Source organism: Euprymna scolopes, chromosome 2, assembly GCF_053919585.1.
Source record: "Euprymna scolopes isolate OS-2025 chromosome 2, ASM5391958v1, whole genome shotgun sequence".
Classification (NCBI taxonomy): Eukaryota; Metazoa; Mollusca; class Cephalopoda; order Sepiida; family Sepiolidae; genus Euprymna; species Euprymna scolopes.
This window is the reverse complement of record NC_136483.1, coordinates 123,909,666-123,930,837: the sequence shown is the minus strand read 5'-3', so window position 1 is coordinate 123,930,837 and position 21,172 is coordinate 123,909,666. Positions and strand designations below refer to the sequence as shown.

General features: G+C 37.1%; 1 protein-coding gene across 9 annotated transcripts in view; it reads left to right on the top strand.

Annotated features, from left to right (window-relative positions):
* Positions 1-21,172, top strand: part of LOC145295919 (sodium- and chloride-dependent GABA transporter ine-like) — a 916,364-nt gene that overhangs the window by 795,585 nt on the left and 99,607 nt on the right. For all 9 annotated transcript variants that reach the window (XM_080141768.1, XM_080141757.1, XM_080141730.1 and 6 more), the window contains one exon: positions 254-354. In XM_080141768.1, the coding sequence (XP_079997894.1) occupies positions 254-354 (101 nt within the window). The remainder of the gene's footprint in view (positions 1-253; positions 355-21,172) is intronic.

Sequence of the window (21,172 nt, the reverse complement as noted above, 5' to 3'; positions counted from 1 at the left end):
GGAGAGGTACATCTGAGGACTTATTAAATTTCATTTTGATCTTAACTGATACAACTGAGTGGTTGGAAGCTCCTAATGGAGACAGAACAGAAGCTGAACACAGTTCAGGGCAAGTTGTGAGAAAAATGTCTACGAGACTTGCATACTGGCCGTCAGTATCGAGTACATGGATGGGTGGGTTCGGGTGGTTTTCTTATGCTAAATATTCAAATGCGCAATTGCATTCTTTTAATATATACTTTTTTAATTTCAGGAGCCAAGCGGTTAGGGCAGAATATCAAAGAAATGACTGGAAAATATCCAAGTAAATTCTTCATTGTTTGCTGGTACAGTGCCTCACCATTGTTTATTAGTGTAAGTATTCAACAATAACGGAATTTTTAACTGTAACGGAATTTTTAGTGGATCTTTGCAAGGATGCTACAAAAAGTATAATTAAAGGTCTAAATTTAAAGAATTATTCTAGACATATCAATGGTAACTGGCAGAGAAAGTTGCAACAGATTGCCGTCAGTTACAACCTAAGTATTAGTCCTTGAAGTTCCGTAAATGTTAGTAAATGCCACAAATCAAGTTGTTAAAAAAGAATAACTACTGTGACGGTAGAAACCAAATGTAAAGAAAAGGGGGGGGGGTCATAAGCTTGTGAATAAAAGCCATTTAATAACATGATCCAACATCACATCAAAAAAAAAAAAAAAAAAAAACGATCACAAAGGGGAAGGCGCTTTTTCGTCTGTCTCTCCAAACCAGAAGCCATTGAAGGTAACATTTTCTTATACTATCATAACGGCACACATAGAATATATATATATATATATATATATATATAGAGAGAGAGAGAGAGAGAGAAAGAATAAACAGTTTTAGAACACGCTTTAGGTGCAAAAAACTTTTTTTCATTTTTCTTATTAATTTCGGATTTAAAAATCCTTCATCAGAGAAAGAGTTCTTAAATCTTGTTTTTTTTCGGAAATACAAGTAAAAAGTCCCCATGTTGTGTTATCAAGGTTGTGCTAGCTAGTATTGCATGCAGAACTCAACATGAGGATGAACATTTTACTTTTACTTCCAGGAAAAAAAAAGATCAACAAGATTTAAGAACTCTTTCTCTGATAAGAGACTTTTAAATCCGAAATTCATTAGAAAAGAAAGAGATAATTTTTTTTCATCTAAAGCGTGTTCTAAAGCAGTTATCTATTTATTCTATATTTTCCATTTCAAGAACAAATAGTTAATAAAACATGTTAAAAAAACACTTTGGAAACGAGTTAAAAACATATTTAATTTGAAAAGAAAACACTAAATAAGTGGATAGTCTTAATCCGCTGAGTTTCAAAGAAATACTTTCCTTCTCATCAGAGGGTAGGATTTAGCAAAATGCGATCTCGCATTTTGCTTGCAAAAGTATTTAATGAAACTACAAGTAAGTCTTACTTGGTAACAAAAAGTGAAGCAGAGGGAATAGGCTGAATAAAAAAGTGATTTCACATGAATATATATATATATATATATATATATATATATATAGCATGTGTGTATGTGTGTGTGAATTCCCTATGGACTCCAAAACGGCTGGTTTGATGGTTTCAAATATTACACAAATATACTTTATATGTCTGAGATGTTCTTAGATGGTTTTTGTATCGGATTAACTCCGATAAGTATCGAAAATCTTTAATCAATAATCGAAAAAATCCAATTAAAGAAGGAACAGTCATATTTTGACCAAAGTTAACATCATTAAACAACCTGACATCACAAGTGAATTTGAGAAGTTTTATCACCGCACAAGTGAAGGGCCTACTTGCGCGGTGCTAAAACTATAACATCTTTGATGAGACATTTGAAATGAATGTTTCTGTTTAGAACACAATGGAACCATTGCACTTAACTTTTGAATTTTAAACTTTAATTCTGTAATACAAGCTGTTATATAAAAATATTTTTATAAAATCAACAGTAGGTTCTTTGATAAGACATAGACGCTTTCGAAAGGAATGTTTAGAGCACAATTGAATCATGATACTGAACTTTTGAATTTTAAACTTCAATTCAAGCCATAATATAAAAATAATTTTATAAAATAAACAGTAGATTCTCCAGAGTCCAATGTGGACTACGATGTACTATGGAGTAATTAACTGCATGACTTAGTCCATAATACATTGTAGTCTACATTAGCATGTGAAGGTTCCTCCCAGTACAATCGTGGTGTGTCCCTAACTAATTCCATTGAAAAATAGGCAATTTCACCGATTTTCATATGGTGTGATACATTCGTTAATCCTCATAAAACCCTGGGCAACGTTGGATCTCCCTGCGAGTATATATATATATATATATATATATATAGTCATCCACATACAGTACTGTTTCACTGTTTCACAGCTCATCAGTGCAGCTAGACAAGCAACTACCTCAAGCAAGGATATATATATATATATATATATATATATATATATGTCTGTGTAGATAAGAAAATGAGTAATATGTGTCTACTTAGAATTTTGAATAACTAATGTTCAGAAAAATCTTTGAAAAAACTTTAAATTTCTTTTCATCCCTATTAATTACGATTTTTAGTAAATAAAACACAACAGGTGTTTTATTTATGAAAATAAAAAAGTGGTTTTTATTAAGAATTCAACCTAATTAAAAACAATAAAATATACAGAAAAATCTTTACCGTCACAAAACAAAGATATCATATTCCAACAATCGTGTAAATGGATCAAGTGGTTTTATTTTTAGCAATGGAAATCAAAATTTATGAGTAAGTAAAAAGGAACTATCTCGCCATCTTAAAAAATATCGAGAAATATTATTCAAACTTGCAAGATCAGTCTTGTAATGCTACTTATTTCACATTAATCGCTTTAAATCGTTTAAAAATAATTTTCTAAATAAAAATAAAATTACTTTATAAATTTATGTAATATTTTGGAATATGGCATTTCTGTTCCCTACACATCATAAAGAATTTTTCTGTAGTTTTGTTTTATTAATTTGGTTGAATTCTAAATAAGCAAAATAAATGGTTTTTACCCATTTTTTTAAAAATAAATTTGGAATATATGAACAATAAAAAATAAATTTGGAATATATGAACAATAAAAAATAAATTTGGAATATATGAACAATAAAAAATAAATTTGGAATATATGAACAATAAAAAATAAATTTGGAATATATGAACAATAAAAAAAACTTCATAAGAGAAAAGATGAAAAGTTTAAATATCTCATTATATCACTTGAGTTTCACATTTTTCAGATTGTTTAGGATTTACTCAAATTCAAAAGAAAAGAAAATGTTTTCTTATACTGATTCAAGACCTGACTCAGTTTTTTGCTGACATAGCCTTGGGTCAGGTTCTGGATCAGTACCATTTTTCTTTGCTTTAGGATAACTATGTGTTATTGAAACTTACTAACCCATAAAAATGGCGTAACTTAGAGCTACCCCCTTTTTGGATTTGTTTTGGTTTCTTTTCATCTTCATTGATTAATTATTTACGATTTTATTGGTTTAATTAAAAAAAAAAGGTTAAGGCAATAAAATTCTGTCGCATTTCATTGCAAAGTGTAAATACTAGGTACACAAACACAATGGATGTGTTGTATTTGAGTAACAATTCGCTCAAACTGACGTCCCCTAAATGGCGTCACTTCTGAAATATTCTTTCATTGTCAAGAAGGAGGAAAAACAAGACGCTTAATATAGTCAAGGCGTCGTGATACGAACTCCATTTTTATTTTCAGTAAACCCACCCAAACGGAGGGGGTTGTATATTTTAAACTCTGTTGACTAGAGAGTTCTCTAAGGTGAGGTAGCGGTTACATACTATTACATCCCTCTTCTTTCAATGATTAGATGAAAAGATAAGAAAAGAAAAAATTTTATGAAACGATGAGACAAAATAAAATGTCAATTAGTAACTGTCCCTCTCTAAATCTTTTGGGGGATCTGATGACACGTCCAGACCTGGTGGTTTGAACTGTCGGGTTAAGCTTGTAGGTTGTTATAGGTGTCCGTGTCTGGTATTGCACAGGGTGTTTGTTTAAAAAGTGTTGCTTTTTTATGCTGTTTGTCTCTATATGAGTGAACAGTCTTTGGTAGGCTCCTGAGGAATTTCAGTTGAGCATACCTCCGGACATGATGTGATTCTATAGGGGCCTACCCTAAGGTGCTGTCAATTTCGACAAAGAGTTTTTCCGGAAGGGGTCTGTACCATCTACGACCTTGGTTCTCTACTCATTTATGTTGTATGACAAGTGCAGGAGGCCACTCGCCTGCTTCTTTATTTAAAACATGTACATGTATAGTCTGGGCAGATCTTTTGAATGTTGCTCATGGTACATATTTTGATTTTCTTGCTTCTGATATAGTTGTATCATTATCTTCTTGTTAATGTTTTGGTTGGTGCATTTGACTGGGATGTTCCTTTAGTATAGAAGTTCACCTGGTGATGAAATGGTATGATCGAGCACAGGTATAGTAATTTTTCACACAGATCTCGTGTAGTCCCCATTTCAAGACTAGATTCATTCCTTTAGTAACCGCATTCAGTTCTGCCACATTGATGTAGCTAGCATCCTTCTCCCTCAGCCAGGTCGTGTCCTCTGCAACCACTCCACCCACTTCCAAGATGACACCTGTTGCAATGCTGTTTGCATCATACGACACGACTCTATCCAGTGTTCGTAGCACGTTCTATGTTCCCCGAACTGGATCTTGCTTTTCCACTTCTTTCAGGACCTCTTTGATCAAGGTGGCTGTTCTTCCTCCCACTTTATCATCCCATCCTCTTCCTTCGGCATGCCTCTTGATATAGCTGTATGCTGGTCTAAGCCAGCTGGCAATGGGGTAATGCCTGGTCAGCATGCAGCATATGAAAAAAAGCTCCCGCTTGTTGAGCTCTTCTTTCATTTGCGGGATCTCATTCTCCCTTCAAAATTCCAGGCTAACCTGACACACTTCGTTTCAGCTTTAGCCCCAAGATGTTCAATTTTTTGAGTGCCTTGGTGACCAACCTGAACTTCTTCAAGTGACCCACCACTTCCTTTGCATGAGAATGTCATCGATGTACAAGCTCACAGCACCATCTCCTTTCCCCATTCTCTCCAGAATCTTCCTCAGAATGGTCGACATGATCTTGGGTGCCAAGTTTAACCCAAATCCCACCTTTGTAAGGCAGTAGGTTCTGCCTTTATATCTGACCAACTGGTACTTCTTGGCGATGCAGAGTTGCAAGTAGGCAGATTTTAGATCGACTAACGTAGTCGCACCATTCATTTGTCTCCATTCTCTAATGATCTCCCTGCATGCATCTACAGTGTCACTCTCAGTATGGCACTCAACAAGTTGGTTCAACTCTCAAAAATCCAGAACTGGTCTGATCTTCCCTTTTGTTGGTTGAAAAATAGCCATCAATGGCAAGATGCCCAATTTGATGTCATCCGTCCACAGAAACAGTATACCCTCCTCGATTCATCTGTTCACTTCTTGTTCAAAATCCTTTCTTGCTCCTCCTTTAAGCAAATTATCATAGCATGTGTGTTAGCATTGGCAGTTTATTCTTCCATGCCCACTTCACCGTCCACTGATTCCTGTCAAATTCTGCTTGAAAATCCAGATCACCGATTGATATCCATCTCTTTTCTCTGGCCAGGCACCAGTTGATTGGCGACAACTGCATGGACCCTCATCCAGTGACCTCCAATTTCAATTATGACGGTCCTCCTCCCTTGACACTTCACTTGTGATCCATCAAATGCCAGTACTTTGCCCTTCCCTTTCCGTCCTCCGACCCGGCTTGTGTGCACCATAGTAGTGGTATAACCAGTGTTGATCAGGGCCACGACTTCTTGTCCTCACTTGGGCATCTGCTGCAAGCACACCATTATTCCCGAGTCGGAGCAGCCGCTAGCATTTCGGCTCCGCCTTGCCAGTTTCCTGGACTCGTGCAGTACATTGCTATGTGACCAATGCAGTTATACCTGTGGCACACTATCTTTTTGTGGAACTTCCTCCAGTCTCTCTGCAGGTTGTGGGCCCCCACATTCAAAACATGCACCTCGATGTCTCGGCTGACTTCTGCTCACATCATTCCGTGATGTTGCCACCATTCCTACAGACCCAGAGGGTTGAGTGCTCACTAATATGTTTGCAGTTGAGAGCAGCTTGCTCACCTCCAAGGTCTCAACACTTGGGACCTGCTACAACTTCTTGGAAATCTCCTCCGGGAACCCGGTGACAAACGCTATCTTGGCCACGTGACTTGCTGCCTGGATCAATCTTACTTTAATTGCATCAGTGTCATCTTGTTCCCACTCATTCAGCTCCAAGTATAGGGCTATTGCATCCTCCTCCAGGAATAATGGTATCACTATCTTTTGGCTTTATATTGTTCAGGCTGGTGGCCATAGCCAGAATAGCTTGTTCTTTTGTTGATCAACTTGTAAGAAGTCGTGACAGTGTGACCTTCTCATGAACCCAGTCTGATCGCTCCCCTGGTCACACCCGGTCAGTCTACAATCATCATTGGGTGTTTCTCAGTTCTCCTTGATTCAAGGGTTGATATGCCATTTGTCCCGCAGGTCAATCGCATGCTGAAAAAACAGCAACTCGACAGATCACCATCTGGCAGCAAAAGACAAATAAGTGTCACAAAAAAGAAACTTCGTTTTTTTTGCTATACTAATTATTCAGTCCAAAGTATAGGGCTAGTGCATCCTCCTCCAGGAATAATGGTATCACAATGGTACAATTTCTTTTAATAAGATTTGATAATTCGTTTCAAGTGTCTCTCGAATTCCAACTTCTCTTCAGTTAATGGGTGGTAGCGGGTGAGAGACAGAGGGAGATATGGTAGGGCAACTCTTCTTCTCAAGTGGATTTCAGAAAACTTATCTCCAAACGCTGTCTGACTCAACTCCAACTCAAACTGCCCTTTTCTTGCTTCTGCACAAGCTTAAATATGGATGGTTGGGGTTGGTATGTTCCATCCTAGATGCTCTAGGCAGCCAATCATCGTCCAATCCGACACATCTTGGTTCCCTTTGATTGGATAGTTGGCTACCTCTCCTCACATCCAGATCAGGCAATTTCCACTTACAACAACTTCCCACTTTATCCTTGACCCCCGTGTCAGGTTTAAAACCCTGGTGAAAAAAACATAACTGGTATTGTTTTTCTCAATCTCTGCACCTGCATTCAGCAAGTTATTTGTTGTTATATGCAACTCTAAGTCGTTTCTGTATTTGATATATTAGAAACCCATTAGGTCACTTGCTGTTGTCCAGGAGAGCTTATCTAATAAAGCTTCAATCCGGTAACAATTTCACTCTATTAATATTGCCATTCTGCTCTTTACTGTAGCCATTTGCTCCCCTCTAAGGGGTTGGGTTACAACAATGGTTCCCCAAATGCATGGCTAGAAATCCAACAATCGTCAAAGATCACAATCCTACTGCTCAACTCGGCCTGCTTTTATACAGCCTACCTTCCCCATTTGCATCTGTGTGGTGAGATTTTGCGAGACCACAGCTTATTAAACCACAGACGCCATCTTTAATCTCTCTCTTTATCACCCAACTTCGCTCGCCACACACTCGTGGTAAAACTTTTGTTTCTGTAAGAGTATCTTGTGTGGGAGACGGGGAGTCTCGTCGTGGGCGACGAAGCGTTTCACTAAAGAACCACGGCAACACACAGCAAACCAACAAACAATGACAGCCACGGCACGAAGGTAACTAACAAAGCTCAGCTGACTGCACGAATAGAAACGGAACCCAACGGTCACTGTACTGATCGCCAGGAACGTCAGAACCCGACTGCCTCGCACCTCCAATGGACCGATTTTTATTACTCAAGATGGCCTAGCTAATTTGCATCCCCGCGAGATCTCGCGCGATCCTGCGAGATTCCGTCTCTAATACAAGACGGCAGGCGCCATCTTGAAACTCTTTCTTCCGCTGCCCCGACCACAGGATCAGCCACCACCCCACACGCCAGGCACACACGGACCCTCTTGTGCCGAGGGCTACGGTTAGTCTCACACTCCCCCCTGGTCTCCAGATCACATACGTGACACGGCGGACGTGGCCGTTTGATTCGAGCACTCCTGCGGAGGGGTATTGCCGGGACTTCCTCATCGGAGCTCTCAGAAGTGGCATCGGAAGCATCAGCATCAGCATTAGAGCTCGCAGTTGAGTCATTAGGTCCATGGGGCACAGGTTGGATCCATCGCTCATCGTCGGATGACTCGCTCCTTCCACTGCTCGCAGTTGAGTCACCAGGTTCGTGGGGCACGGGTTGGATCCATCGCTCATCGTCGGATGACTCGCTACTTCCACTGCTTGCCGATTGGTCAGCTCTTAGAGCGGGCCGGACATCCCTTACGTGGCGCGGAGTATCATCGACTAGTATGGCCTGTTCACTGATGACGCCGGTGACCCGCCCCCTCCAAAAGCTGCTGGTGCACCGGCCGCCGGGTGGCTTCACCCAGACGGTGTCTCCCACTTGGTACGACCCCTGGGGTTCTCGTTGGTCGGGTAGACACACTTCAACGTCCTTGACGCGCACGTGGTAGTGATGAATCGCATCAGCGGGCGCACTGCTGCCAGTCACGGTGTCCTTAGGCATTGTGTTGTATCTGTAAACCGCCTCCGCGATCGTACACTTCTTCCTGGCCGCGATCCTCTTCACGGTTTGGTGGCATCGCTCCGCTATGCCGTTGCCGCTCGGCACATACGCGCATCGGTGTCGAAGGCGGATCCCCCAGTCGTCCATAAAATGCCTAAATTCCCTGCTGCAGAACGCCGTGTCGTTATCCGTGAGGATCTCCTCAGGCGACCCCCTTTCGTAGAATAGGGATTCCAATTCGTGGATGACACTGGTGGAATCCTGCCTTGCCAATTGGCGCCAAATCGCGAACCTCGTTGGCCCGCAGTCTATCAGCGTGAGGAAGTGTTGGCTGCCGTAGTGGGTTATATCCATACCCAACCGACTCCAAGTCGCGTCCACTCCCAGCTGTCCTTTCCGCCATCTGGCTGGGGCGGGGTCGATGGACTGGCACGTTTGGCACTCCCTGACCACTGCTCTTACTGCGCTTTTTGGTATTGATGGTCTAGCCAACTTCACAAAGTAGTAGGTCCGTTGTACTCCGGGGTGCCCACTGTCGTGATGTATCTTCCTGATTTCGTCCTCCTCGACGGAGGCAGCACACAGAGGCAATGGCTTAGCTTCTTTCTTCATAGCCTCATACCATCTCCGTGGTACCCGAGTGAGCTTGTCGGCGAGGTTGTAGTCCGAGGTGACGAGTACTACGTCTATGGACAGGTTGTACTCCGTCACCAGTTTTTTCACAGTCTCGAGCCTCCGTCTTATCAGCATTTCGCTGGCTGCCTTGGTGCGTGCCCTGGCCTTGCTCGTGAGTGTGTCCAACACCCAGTGGTGCACGCAAAGTGAGTCAGTGTGCACACGCAGTTTCTTCACTTCCCATTGAAGTGCCAGGTTAATGCCCTTTATTACAGCGTCGAGTTCTGCCAGGTTGATATGGGCAGCATCATTCGCCGGTCGCAGCCAGCAGGCATCCTCAACTACGGCCCCATCTTTCTCCAAAACTACACCGATCGCTAGAGAACTTGCGTCCACCCACACGCTCAGTTCGTCTCCCTGCACGCACCAGTCCCCTGTGGCGGGGTCATTCTTTTTCACACTAGCGACGGTCTCCTTTAACATTCGAACCAATAGTTCGTCGGTTATCTCATCGTCCCAGTCTTTGGTGACCGCATTTGCCCTCCTTTTTATGACGCCTGTCGCTGCACGAACCCATCCGCATACTGGAAGGTGCCCCACAAGTTTCCCGCACAGGGAGAACACGGCACGTCTTGTATAAACGTCGGGTACGTCGGGAACTGCGGTTCCACGCCTCCACTTCAGGATCCCTCGCTCCTCTTGAACGCTCAAGCCCAATACGCGGGCACCATCCTCAAGCCGCTCAGAGCCCTTGCAGTTTAGACCAAACTCGGCAAGTTTGGATCTTACGCGCGAAGAGGACACAATATCTTCGTTCACGTATATATCGTCAATATACGCCGATGTTCCCTTTCTGATCCATTCTTCTTGTGACAACACGGCACTGACGATAGCCTTCATTATCTGGGGTGCTACGTTTAGCCCAAATCCGAGTCGCGTAAGACAGTATCTCTTCCCGGAAAACATCACTGTCTGGAAAGGCCACATCGCCTCGCCGATCCGGACCTGCAAGTATGCTTTTCTCAAGTCCAGTAGGGACACATTGGACCCCTGCCGGCGCCACTCTCGCAGCTTGCTGGCACAGACGTCGGCGTCCGCTGTGAACGCATCAACGTGCGCATTCAACTCACGGTAGTCCATTACCGGCCTCACCTTTGACTTGTTAGGTTGGGCAACTGCCATCAGCGGTATCAGGCCCTTGGGGGGTCCAAGTTTGTCGTAGGGGTATGGAATCAGCCAACCTTTCTTAATCCATTCACGGAGCTCGCTTTCGTATGCAGGCCTTATCTGGTCGGGCATACGGTACTCTGCCACTTTGTTTTGTAGTTTGGCTGGTTCCTTGTCTTCTGACCACCTCCAAGTGGCGGTCCACGCCTTCTGTTGGTCGTCGAATTCCGCACTGAAGTCCGGCTGGTCGACTCTTAGTGCTGCGCACACCGGGGGCCTATCCTGAAACTCTACAACGCCAGCGCGCGTTATGCGCACGCCGCCCAGGGCTTTGATGGCATCGTAGCCTAGCAACAGGTCGAAACTCAGCGGCTTTTCGCGTGTCACCAGCGCTTCGACGTTGGCCGAGTTCCCAGTTCTTGTGCGAATGTGTACCACACCCACGCCGCAACACATTCGTATTTTTCCAGTGATGGTAGTTATCCTGACGTTCTTCTTTTTCCACGCCCGACAGAAGTCCGCACACACTATGGTGCGGGAGCAACCGGAATCAAGGAGGGCTGAACATAATGTGTCATTAACTCGGACCTGAATGACAGGGAGCGCCTTGTTTATTTTCTGTTCGGGGAAGAGGTCGGCACTGGCACCTTGTCCCCGTCCCCGTTTCCCGCACAGTCTCGGGCCATGTGCCCAGTCTTGTTACAGCGGTAGCAGCGAACAGCCGTCGACCGCCTTCTACAATTTCTTGCCATGTGGCCCCACCCGTTGCATCTGTAGCAGATGACATCACCTTGCGGGCTGGGTCCCTGAGACAGTCCTTCGCCACTTGGTGGGGCCTGTGCGACGGCGACTACCGGTTCCTGCACCGTCGAGTCATCCTTCATTATTGTCCTGGCTCTGTCCACTAGGTCACTCAGCGGTAGTGAGGACATGGTAGAGGTTGCTCGCAGGAGCTGCTTTGCTCCAGCGGGGAGTCCTGACAGGAATTTGTAGGCTAGGGCCCTCTCGGGAAGACCGCCGAACAACGCCGTCAGCTTCTTAAGTTCGGCGAGATACACGTCCACAGTTTCGCCCAAGCGTATAGACCTCGTCTCAAACTGCTCCCATGCAGTGGCGGGGTCAGTGGCGAACGCCCTGTACAACGCCGCCTTGATACTCGAGTAGTCACACTTCTCCTCAGCGCTGAGTTGCTGATATACAGCGAAGGCCCCGCCGGTCAGCCGCAGAGGAATCACGCGCTCGACATTTTTCACGCCGGATAACTGACAATGTAACTCGACCTTCTCAGTACCAGGTCGGATCCGTCGAATTCCGGTATCAACTTTAGATCGAACCTATCCACCATTGAAGGAAAGAAAACCAAGTTCGGAGTGGGGGGGCCGAAATAGCTTGTAAGAGTATCTTGTGTGGGAGACGGGGAGTCTCGTCGTGGGCGACGAAGCGTTTCACTGAAGAACCACGGCAACACACAGCAAACCAACAAACAATGACAGCCATGGCACGAAGGTAACTAACAAAGCTCAGCTGACTGCACGAATAGAAACGGAACCCAACGGTCACTGTACTGATCACCACGAACGTCAGAACCCGACTGCCTCGCACCTCCAATGGACCGATTTTTATTACTCAAGATGGCCTAGCTAATTTGCATCCCCGCGAGATCTCGCGCGATCCTGCGAGATTCCGTCTCTAATAAAAGCAGGCAGGCGCCATCTTGAAACTCTTTCTTCCGCTGCCCCGACCACAGGATCAGCCACCACCCCACACGCCAGGCACACACGGACCCTCTTGCGCCGAGGGCTACGGTTAGTCTCACAGTTTCCTTAACTTCGGACAACAATTTGGATGCAAATAATACGTCTTTTTCTTCTTGAAGAAGAGCGGTGCCAAGTCCTCTACTTGATGCATCAACTTGGATGACGGTTTGCTTTGCAGGGTCAAAGTACAATAGCAACATATCCTTGCAAATTAGATCCTTGATTTGCTGGATCCTTGATTAGCTGGCAATTTTCTGTCCACTTTTTTTTTTTTTGGCAGATCTCTCAATGGTGCTGTGAAATCTGACAGGTGTGGAATGAAAGGTGGCAATACTCAATACGGGTCAGTGGTGTTCAATGGACTCGGTAACATTTTTATTTTTGTTACCTTGTTAGGATCAGGGCACATTTTGATTGTAGATTGCAACAAAAAATTGACTATGTTTCTCATTGATTGCACACTTTTCATCGTTGAAACAAAGTCCTTCCGTGCGATTCTCAATAAATTGTGAAGCTTCTTGTCATGCTCTTCTTGGGTTTCTTCAAAAACAATGACCTCATTGATCAGCCCTGGAGTGCCACGGCATTTCTCCAGGATTATGTCTATCTTTTATATAAACACATCCTGAGATATAACCAGACCAAAAAGCGTCCATTGGAAACAAAATCTTCCAAAAGGGGAGTTTAAGGTAGTCAACAGTTGTGAGACTGCATGGAATTTGATTAACCAATAGCTATTTTTTGGCAGAAAATTTGGAGAAATATTTGGCATCAGTTTATAAATTTTTCGGATCTAAACACAGGCTGCTGATCCATTCTGTAGGCTCGGTTACTCTTGTTTTACCATATTCTCCAACTCGGTCTCCTCATATGTATGGGACATTTTCTCTGTGCATGTATAACAGGGTGGTTGTCTGGTTTCAGGACAATATGATATTCACCCTCAAAATTACTGAGACTGTCAAAACGGTCTGGGTACATACCAAATTCTGTGTTGATCTTATTGAAACTGGGGTTTCCTGAATTTCACAATGTAGTTTAAGATCTCTGGTCAAACGTAATCCAATGACAGTAGGCCTTCTGTTGTCACAACAAAAAATTTGAGTATCTTCCATTTTCTTTTGTGTGAACAAGGTATTTTTATGGATCCGTGCTGTTTAATATTAGAACCATTATATATTGTTAAAACAGTTGGTTCATTCTTTGTTGCACCAGGGAGTGGCTGTCCTGCTGCACTTATTAGGTGTGGGAACATCTTTTGGAAGGTACATAATGGAACTGTATTGCCTTCCTCCTGTATCAACTATAGCTTTTAGAAAGTAGGTGCCTAGGAGATTGGGAAGTTTGATTATAAGGTTTGTGAAAATCTCTGTCCGAGGGTCACTTTGTTTGTGGATAGAGTCGAAAGATATTTGTTTAAACTTGTTAAATATTCCTTCATTGTCCCTCTGAGAGGCATTTACAGAGTGCACACGGTTGGTGCATTTCTGGTGCTTGCATTGGTTCCTTTGTATTTCTTAGCATCCTGGTTTACTATTTGCTTCCATCCTTTGTGAGTGTTGGCACATGCCTTGCTGCTTTCTCAGATTTTGGACCAATAATTTTTCCATCCACAAGCTGAACATATGGACATTTTCCACATCGTTTACAATATCTGTCTCTTGCTCTTTTTGTTCGTCTAGTTCAGTTAGTTGTACTCTATGGAAGCTTCATGTGTCCTGCCACAGTTTATAGCTTTTTGCAGTGTCAAATCTTCATCCTTTGCTAGAAGTTGTTTTTGAAGTTCTAGATGCTTCATTCCAGATATGACTTCTCTGGATATCTTGGAATTTGCACTTAAATGTATGTAATTTACATCTGGCTAAAAAGTCATCGAAATTTTCTGATTCCCTTTGTTTACATTGACGCAGATCAAAATGAGCAATGTCGAAATTCAATTTGGGTTGCAATCTTTTTTCGAATTTTCACAAAATGATTTCTGGGTTACTTCTATCGGCTTCATTTTTTAATGCTCGGGTGTTGTACCTTTTAAGGCTTTCTTCTCCCGACAGTAACAGCATGTGGTCAACTTGTTTTTTAACAGAATATTTTTAACTTAGAAACTAAGGTTACAACGCTGCTTAAAAATTTTTGAATGCTTCAGTTAAGTCTGCAGATGTCCAACATCTGTTATAATATTTAGTTCCAGACGATATTCACAGGTTTTTTCTTTATTTTTTATTTTATTGTATTTTTATTATTATTATTTATTTAAATACAAAAGAACAAATGTACCTGTATATTTGTTTTCTGTAGAAACTGTCTGTATGTGAATTTATTTATTTATTACTATTATATATTTATAATATATATATCTGGATTGATTCATCGTAATAAGTCCTTTAGGGGAGTCTGCTTGGATCCCCACTTTCCGGCTTTGTGCCAAATATTGCTAAGTTAGGCAGCAATTAAATATCTACCCCATTATACTAAAAATATTGTAACATCCCCTCTATTTTTTTATAATGGGGAAGTCCCTTTGGTTTATTCTGCTCAAAATAAATGTATATTTTTATATACATAAAAAAACTGGAAATCATTTAGATCTTTAAATTTTAGCAAGTAAAAAGACGCCATTTTTAATTTTGTTCAAATGTCAAACATAGATATATGTGTACAGAAAAGAGAAATAAAAGAAAATGGGTTTGTATTTTTACCTTAAAAGGGGATGGGCATGTGCAAAAGAAGCCATTTCTTAAATTTGATTATGCAGATTTGTCCAAAAACGCATACATATCTATATCTATCTATATATCTATAAAGGTGAACGTGTGTGTGTGTGTGTGTGTGTGTGTGTGTGTGTGTGTGCGCGCATTTCCCTACACAATAACTCGAAATTCGATATACAGGGTACTGAGATTTGGGAAAATCAATGTGATCGGTTTTCGGCCAGAAATTTGGCTGTTAAGGGGTCAAAGTTCAACGATTTGACCTTTAAAAACTCTCCCACACTCCTCCGACAATTTGGGGTCTAAACAGTTGAAATTTTAGATATAGGTTCCTTGGACCTGGATCTAACTTAATAACTTGTTTTGAGCAAATAATAAATGTTAAGGGATCATAATAGGGGTCAAGGTTTAAAAATTTTTTACCTCTGCGGTTTCTACCAAATTACTCAGACACTTTCTGGTCTAAACATTTGAAATTTTACATAAAGGGTATTCAGAGATAGGGCAAGCTTTTTAATCGGTTTGGGTCGAAAATTTTTAGTTATCAATATATAAATGTATGTATTTATGTATGTTTGCATGCTTGCATGTGTGCCTAAAACTTTCGACAGAAGCGACGGATTTTTTACAAGATCAGTATCGTTTTGAATTTCGACCTTTCAGATGACAAATATCGAAAAATTGGCTAAAAACATTAATATCGTCACCTTCAACTGGGCACTTTTTTCGCCAATATTTTTGAAAGTCATCATTTCCTTTCTATTGTCCAGCCTTAATTAAAACCTACATCACTTCTGGTTTGGCGGTGGTCGTAACGACAAAGACGTCAGGGTTTTTTCTTTTCGTCCTTCACGGTACGGGTTCGAGCCTGCCTTTCTACTACCACTTTTTTTCTTTTTTTTGATTAACGCCGGGCTGAAACGGTAGTATACATATAAATAAAGATACATATAAATAAAGATACATTAGTTCTTTTTGTTAATTAAAACAATGCAAAAAAAAGAAAACTAATGTGCATAAAAAGTAAAAGTCAAGTGTAATTTATGCGTGCCTTAAAATAAGTATGCAAAAATTATTTGTCAAAAAGAAAATTCACAAAGAAAATGTTTTCACAAAGTGATGCAAAAATTATTTGTTAAAAAGAAAATTCACAAAGAAAATGTTTTTACAAAGTAATGCAAAAATTATTTGTCAAAAAGAAAATTCACAAAGAAAATGTTTTCACAAAGTGATGCAAAAATTATTTGTTAAAAAGAAAATTCACAAAGAAAATGTTTTTACAAAGTAATGCAAAAATTATTTGTCAAAAAGAAAATTCACAAAGAAAATGTTTTCACAAAGTGATGCAAAAATTATTTGTCAAAAAGAAAATTCACAAAGAAAATGTTTTCACAAAGTGATGCAAAAATTATTTGTCAAAAAGAAAATTCACAAAGAAAATGTTTTCACAAAGTGATGCAAAAATTATTTGTCAAAAAGAAAATTCACAAAGAAAATGTTTTTACAAAGTGATGCAAAAATTATTTGTCAAAAAGAAAATTCACAAAGAAAATGTTTTCACAAAGTAATGCAAAAATTATTTGTGAAAAAGAAAATTCACAAAGAAAATGTTTTTACAAAGTGATGCAAAAATTATTTGTCAAAAAGAAAATTCACAAAGAAAATGTTTTCACAAAGTGATGCAAAAATTATTTGTCAAAAAGAAAATTCACAAAGAAAATGTTTTCACAAAGTAATGCAAAAATTATTTGTCAAAAAGAAAATTCACAAAGAAAATGTTTTCACAAAGTGATGCAAAAATTATTTGTCAAAAAGAAAATTCACAAAGAAAATGTTTTCACAAAGTGATGCAAAAATTATTTGTCAAAAAGAAAATTCACAAAGAAAATGTTTTCACAAAGTGATGCAAAAATTATTTGTCAAAAAGGAAATTCACAAAGAAAATGTTTTCACAAAGTGATGCAAAAATTATTTGTGAAAAAGAAAATTCACAAAGAAAATGTTTTTACAAAGTGATGCAAAAATTATTTGTCAAAAAGAAAATTCACAAAGAAAATGTTTTCAAAAAGTGATGCAAAAATTATTTGTCAAAAAGAAAATTCACAAAGAAAATGTTTTCACAAAGTGATGCAAAAATAATTTGTCAAAAAGAAAATTCACAAAGAAAATGTTTTCACAAAGTGATGCAAAAATTATTTGTCAAAAAGAAAATTCACAAAGAAAATGTTTTCACAAAGTGATGCAAAAATTATTTGTCAAAAAGAAAATTCACAAAGAAAATGTTTTCACAAAGTAATGCAAAAATTATTTGTCAAAAAGAAAATTCACAAAGAAAATGTTTTCACAAAGTGATGCAAAAATTATTTGTTAAAAAGAAAATTCACAAAGAAAATGTTTTCACAAAGTAATGCAAAAATTATTTGTCAAAAAGAAAATTCACAAAGAAAAAGTTTTCACAAAGTAATGCAAAAATTATTTGTCAAAAAGAAAATTCACAAAGAAAATGTTTTCACAAAGTGATGCAAAAATTATTTGTCAAAAAGAAAATTCACAAAGAAAATGTTTTCACAAAGTGATGCAAAAATTATTTGTCAAAAAGAAAATTCCCAAAGAAAATGTTTTTACAAAGTGATGCAAAAATTATTTGTCAAAAAGAAAATTCACAAAGAAAATGTTTTCACAAAGTGATGCAAAAATTATTTGTCAAAAAGAAAATTCACAAAGAAAATGTTTTCACAAAGTGATGCAAAAATTATTTGTTAAAAAGAAAATTCACAAAGAAAATGTTTTTACAAAGTAATGCAAAAATTATTTGTCAAAAAGAAAATTCACAAAGAAAATGTTTTCACAAGGTGATGCAAAAATTATTTGTTAAAAAGAAAATTCACAAAGAAAATGTTTTTACAAAGTAATGCAAAAATTATTTGTCAAAAAGAAAATTCACAAAGAAAATGTTTTCACAAAGTGATGCAAAAATTATTTGTCAAAAAGAAAATTCACAAAGAAAATGTTTTTACAAAGTGATGCAAAAATTATTTGTGAAAAAGAAAATTCACAAAGAAAATGTTTTCACAAAGTGATGCAAAAATTATTTGTCAAAAAGAAAATTCACAAAGAAAATGTTTTCACAAAGTGATGCAAAAATTATTTGTCAAAAAGAAAATTCACAAAGAAAATGTTTTCACAAAGTAATGCAAAAATTATTTGTCAAAAAGAAAATTCACAAAGAAAATGTTTTCACAAAGTAATGCAAAAATTATTTGTCAAAAAGAAAATTCACAAAGAAAATGTTTTCACAAAGTAATGCAAAAATTATTTGTCAAAAAGAAAATTCACAAAGAAAATGTTTTCACAAAGTGATGCAAAAATTATTTGTCAAAAAGAAAATTCACAAAGAAAATGTTTTCACAAAGTAATGCAAAAATTATTTGTCAAAAAGAAAATTCACAAAGAAAATGTTTTCACAAAGTAATGCAAAAATTATTTGTCAAAAAGAAAATTCACAAAGAAAATGTTTTTACAAAGTGATGCAAAAATTATTTGTCAAAAAGAAAATTCACAAAGAAAATGTTTTCACAAAGTGATGCAAAAATTATTTGTTAAAAAGAAAATTCACAAAGAAAATGTTTTTACAAAGTAATGCAAAAATTATTTGTCAAAAAGAAAATTCACAAAGAAAATGTTTTCACAAAGTAATGCAAAAATTATTTGTCAAAAAGAAAATTCACAAAGAAAATGTTTTCACAAAGTAATGCAAAAATTATTTGTCAAAAAGAAAATTCACAAAGAAAATGTTTTCACAAAGTGATGCAAAAATTATTTGTCAAAAAGAAAATTCACAAAGAAAATGTTTTTACAAAGTGATGCAAAAATTATTTGTTAAAAAGAAAATTCACAAAGAAAATGTTTTCACAAAGTGATGCAAAAATTATTTGTCAAAAAGAAAATTCACAAAGAAAATGTTTTCAAAAAGTAATGCAAAAATTATTTGTCAAAAAGAAAATTCACAAAGAAAATGTTTTTACAAAGTGATGCAAAAATTATTTGTCAAAAAGAAAATTCACAAAGAAAATGTTTTTACAAAGTGATGCAAAAATTATTTGTTAAAAAGAAAATTCACAAAGAAAATGTTTTTACAAAGTGATGCAAAAATTATTTGTCAAAAAGAAAATTCACAAAGAAAATGTTTTCACAAAGTGATGCAAAAATTATTTGTCAAAAAGAAAATTCACAAAGAAAATGTTTTCACAAAGTGATGCAAAAATTATTTGTCAAAAAGAAAATTCACAAAAAAAATGTTTTCACAAAGTAATGCAAAAATTATTTGTCAAAAAGAAAATTCACAAAGAAAATGTTTTCACAAAGTGATGCAAAAATTATTTGTCAAAAAGAAAATTCACAAAGAAAATGTTTTCACAAAGTGATGCAAAAATTATTTGTCAAAAAGAAAATTCACAAAGAAAATGTTTTCACAAAGTAATGCAAAAATTATTTGTCAAAAAGAAAATTCACAAAGAAAATGTTTTCACAAAGTAATGCAAAAATTATTTGTCAAAAAGAAAATTCACAAAGAAAATGTTTTCACAAAGTGATGCAAAAATTATTTGTCGAAATGAAAATTCACAAAGAAAATGTGTTCACAAAGTGATGCAAAAATTATTTGTCAAAAAGAAAATTCACAAAGAAAATGTTTTTACAAAGTGATGCAAAAATTATTTGTTAAAAAGAAAATTCACAAAGAAAATGTTTTCACAAAGTGATGCAAAAATTATTTGTCAAAAAGAAAATTCACAAAGAAAATGTTTTCAAAAAGTAATGCAAAAATTATTTGTCAAAAAGAAAATTCACAAAGAAAATGTTTTCAAAAAGTAATGCAAAAATTATTTGTCAAAAAGAAAATTCACAAAGAAAATGTTTTCACAAAGTTATGCAAAAATTATTTGTCAAAAAGAAAATTCACAAAGAAAATGTTTTCACAAAGTGATGCAAACATTATTTGTCAAAAAAGAAAATTCACAAAGAAAATGTTTTCACAAAGTGATGCAAAAATTATTTGTCAAAAAGAAAATTCACAAAGAAAATGTTTTCACAAAGTGATGCAAAAATTATTTGTCAAAAAGAAAATTCACAAAGAAAATGTTTTCACAAAGTGATGCAAAAATTATTTGTCAAAAAGAAAATTCACAAAGAAAATGTTTTTACAAAGTGATGCAAAAATTATTTGTCAAAAAGAAAATTCACAAAGAAAATGTTTTCACAAAGTGATGCAAAAATTATTTGTCAAAAAGAAAATTCACAAAGAAAATGTTTTCACAAAGTGATGCAAAAATTATTTGTCAAAAAGAAAATTCACAAAGAAAATTATTTCACAAAGTAATGCAAAAATTATTTGTCAAAAAGAAAATTCACAAAGAAAATGTTTTCACAAAGTGATGCAAAAATTATTTGTCAAAAAGAAAATTCACAAAGAAAATGTTTTCACAAAGTGATGCAAAAATTATTTGTCAAAAAGAAAATTCACAAAGAAAATGTTTTTACAAAGTGATGCAAAAATTATTTGTCAAAAAGAAAATTCACAAAGAAAATGTTTTCACAAAGTGATGCAAAAATTATTTGTCAAAAAAAAAATTCACAAAGAAAATGTTTTCACAAAGTGATGCAAAAATTATTTGTCAAAAAGAAAATTCACAAAGAAAATGTTTTCACAAAGTGATGCAAAAATTATTTGTTAAAAAGAAAATTCACAAAGAAAATGTTTTTACAAAGTAATGCAAAAATTATTTGTCAAAAAGAAAATTCACAAAGAAAATGTTTTCACAAAGTAATGCAAAAATTATTTGTCAAAAAGAAAATTCACAAAGAAAATGTTTTCACAAAGTAATGCAAAAATTATTTGTCAAAAAGAAAATTCACAAAGAAAATGTTTTCACAAAGTGATGCAAAAATTATTTGTCAAAAAGAAAATTCACAAAGAAAATGTGTTCACAAAGTGATGCAAAAATTATTTGTCAAAAAGAAAATTCACAAAGAAAATGTTTTTACAAAGTGATGCAAAAATTATTTGTTAAAAAGAAAATTCACAAAGAAAATGTTTTCACAAAGTGATGCAAAAATTATTTGTCAAAAAGAAAATTCACAAAGAAAATGTTTTCAAAAAGTAATGCAAAAATTATTTGTCAAAAAGAAAATTCACAAAGAAAATGTTTTCAAAAAGTAATGCAAAAATTATTTGTCAAAAAAAAATTCACAAAGAAAATGTTTTCACAAAGTTATGCA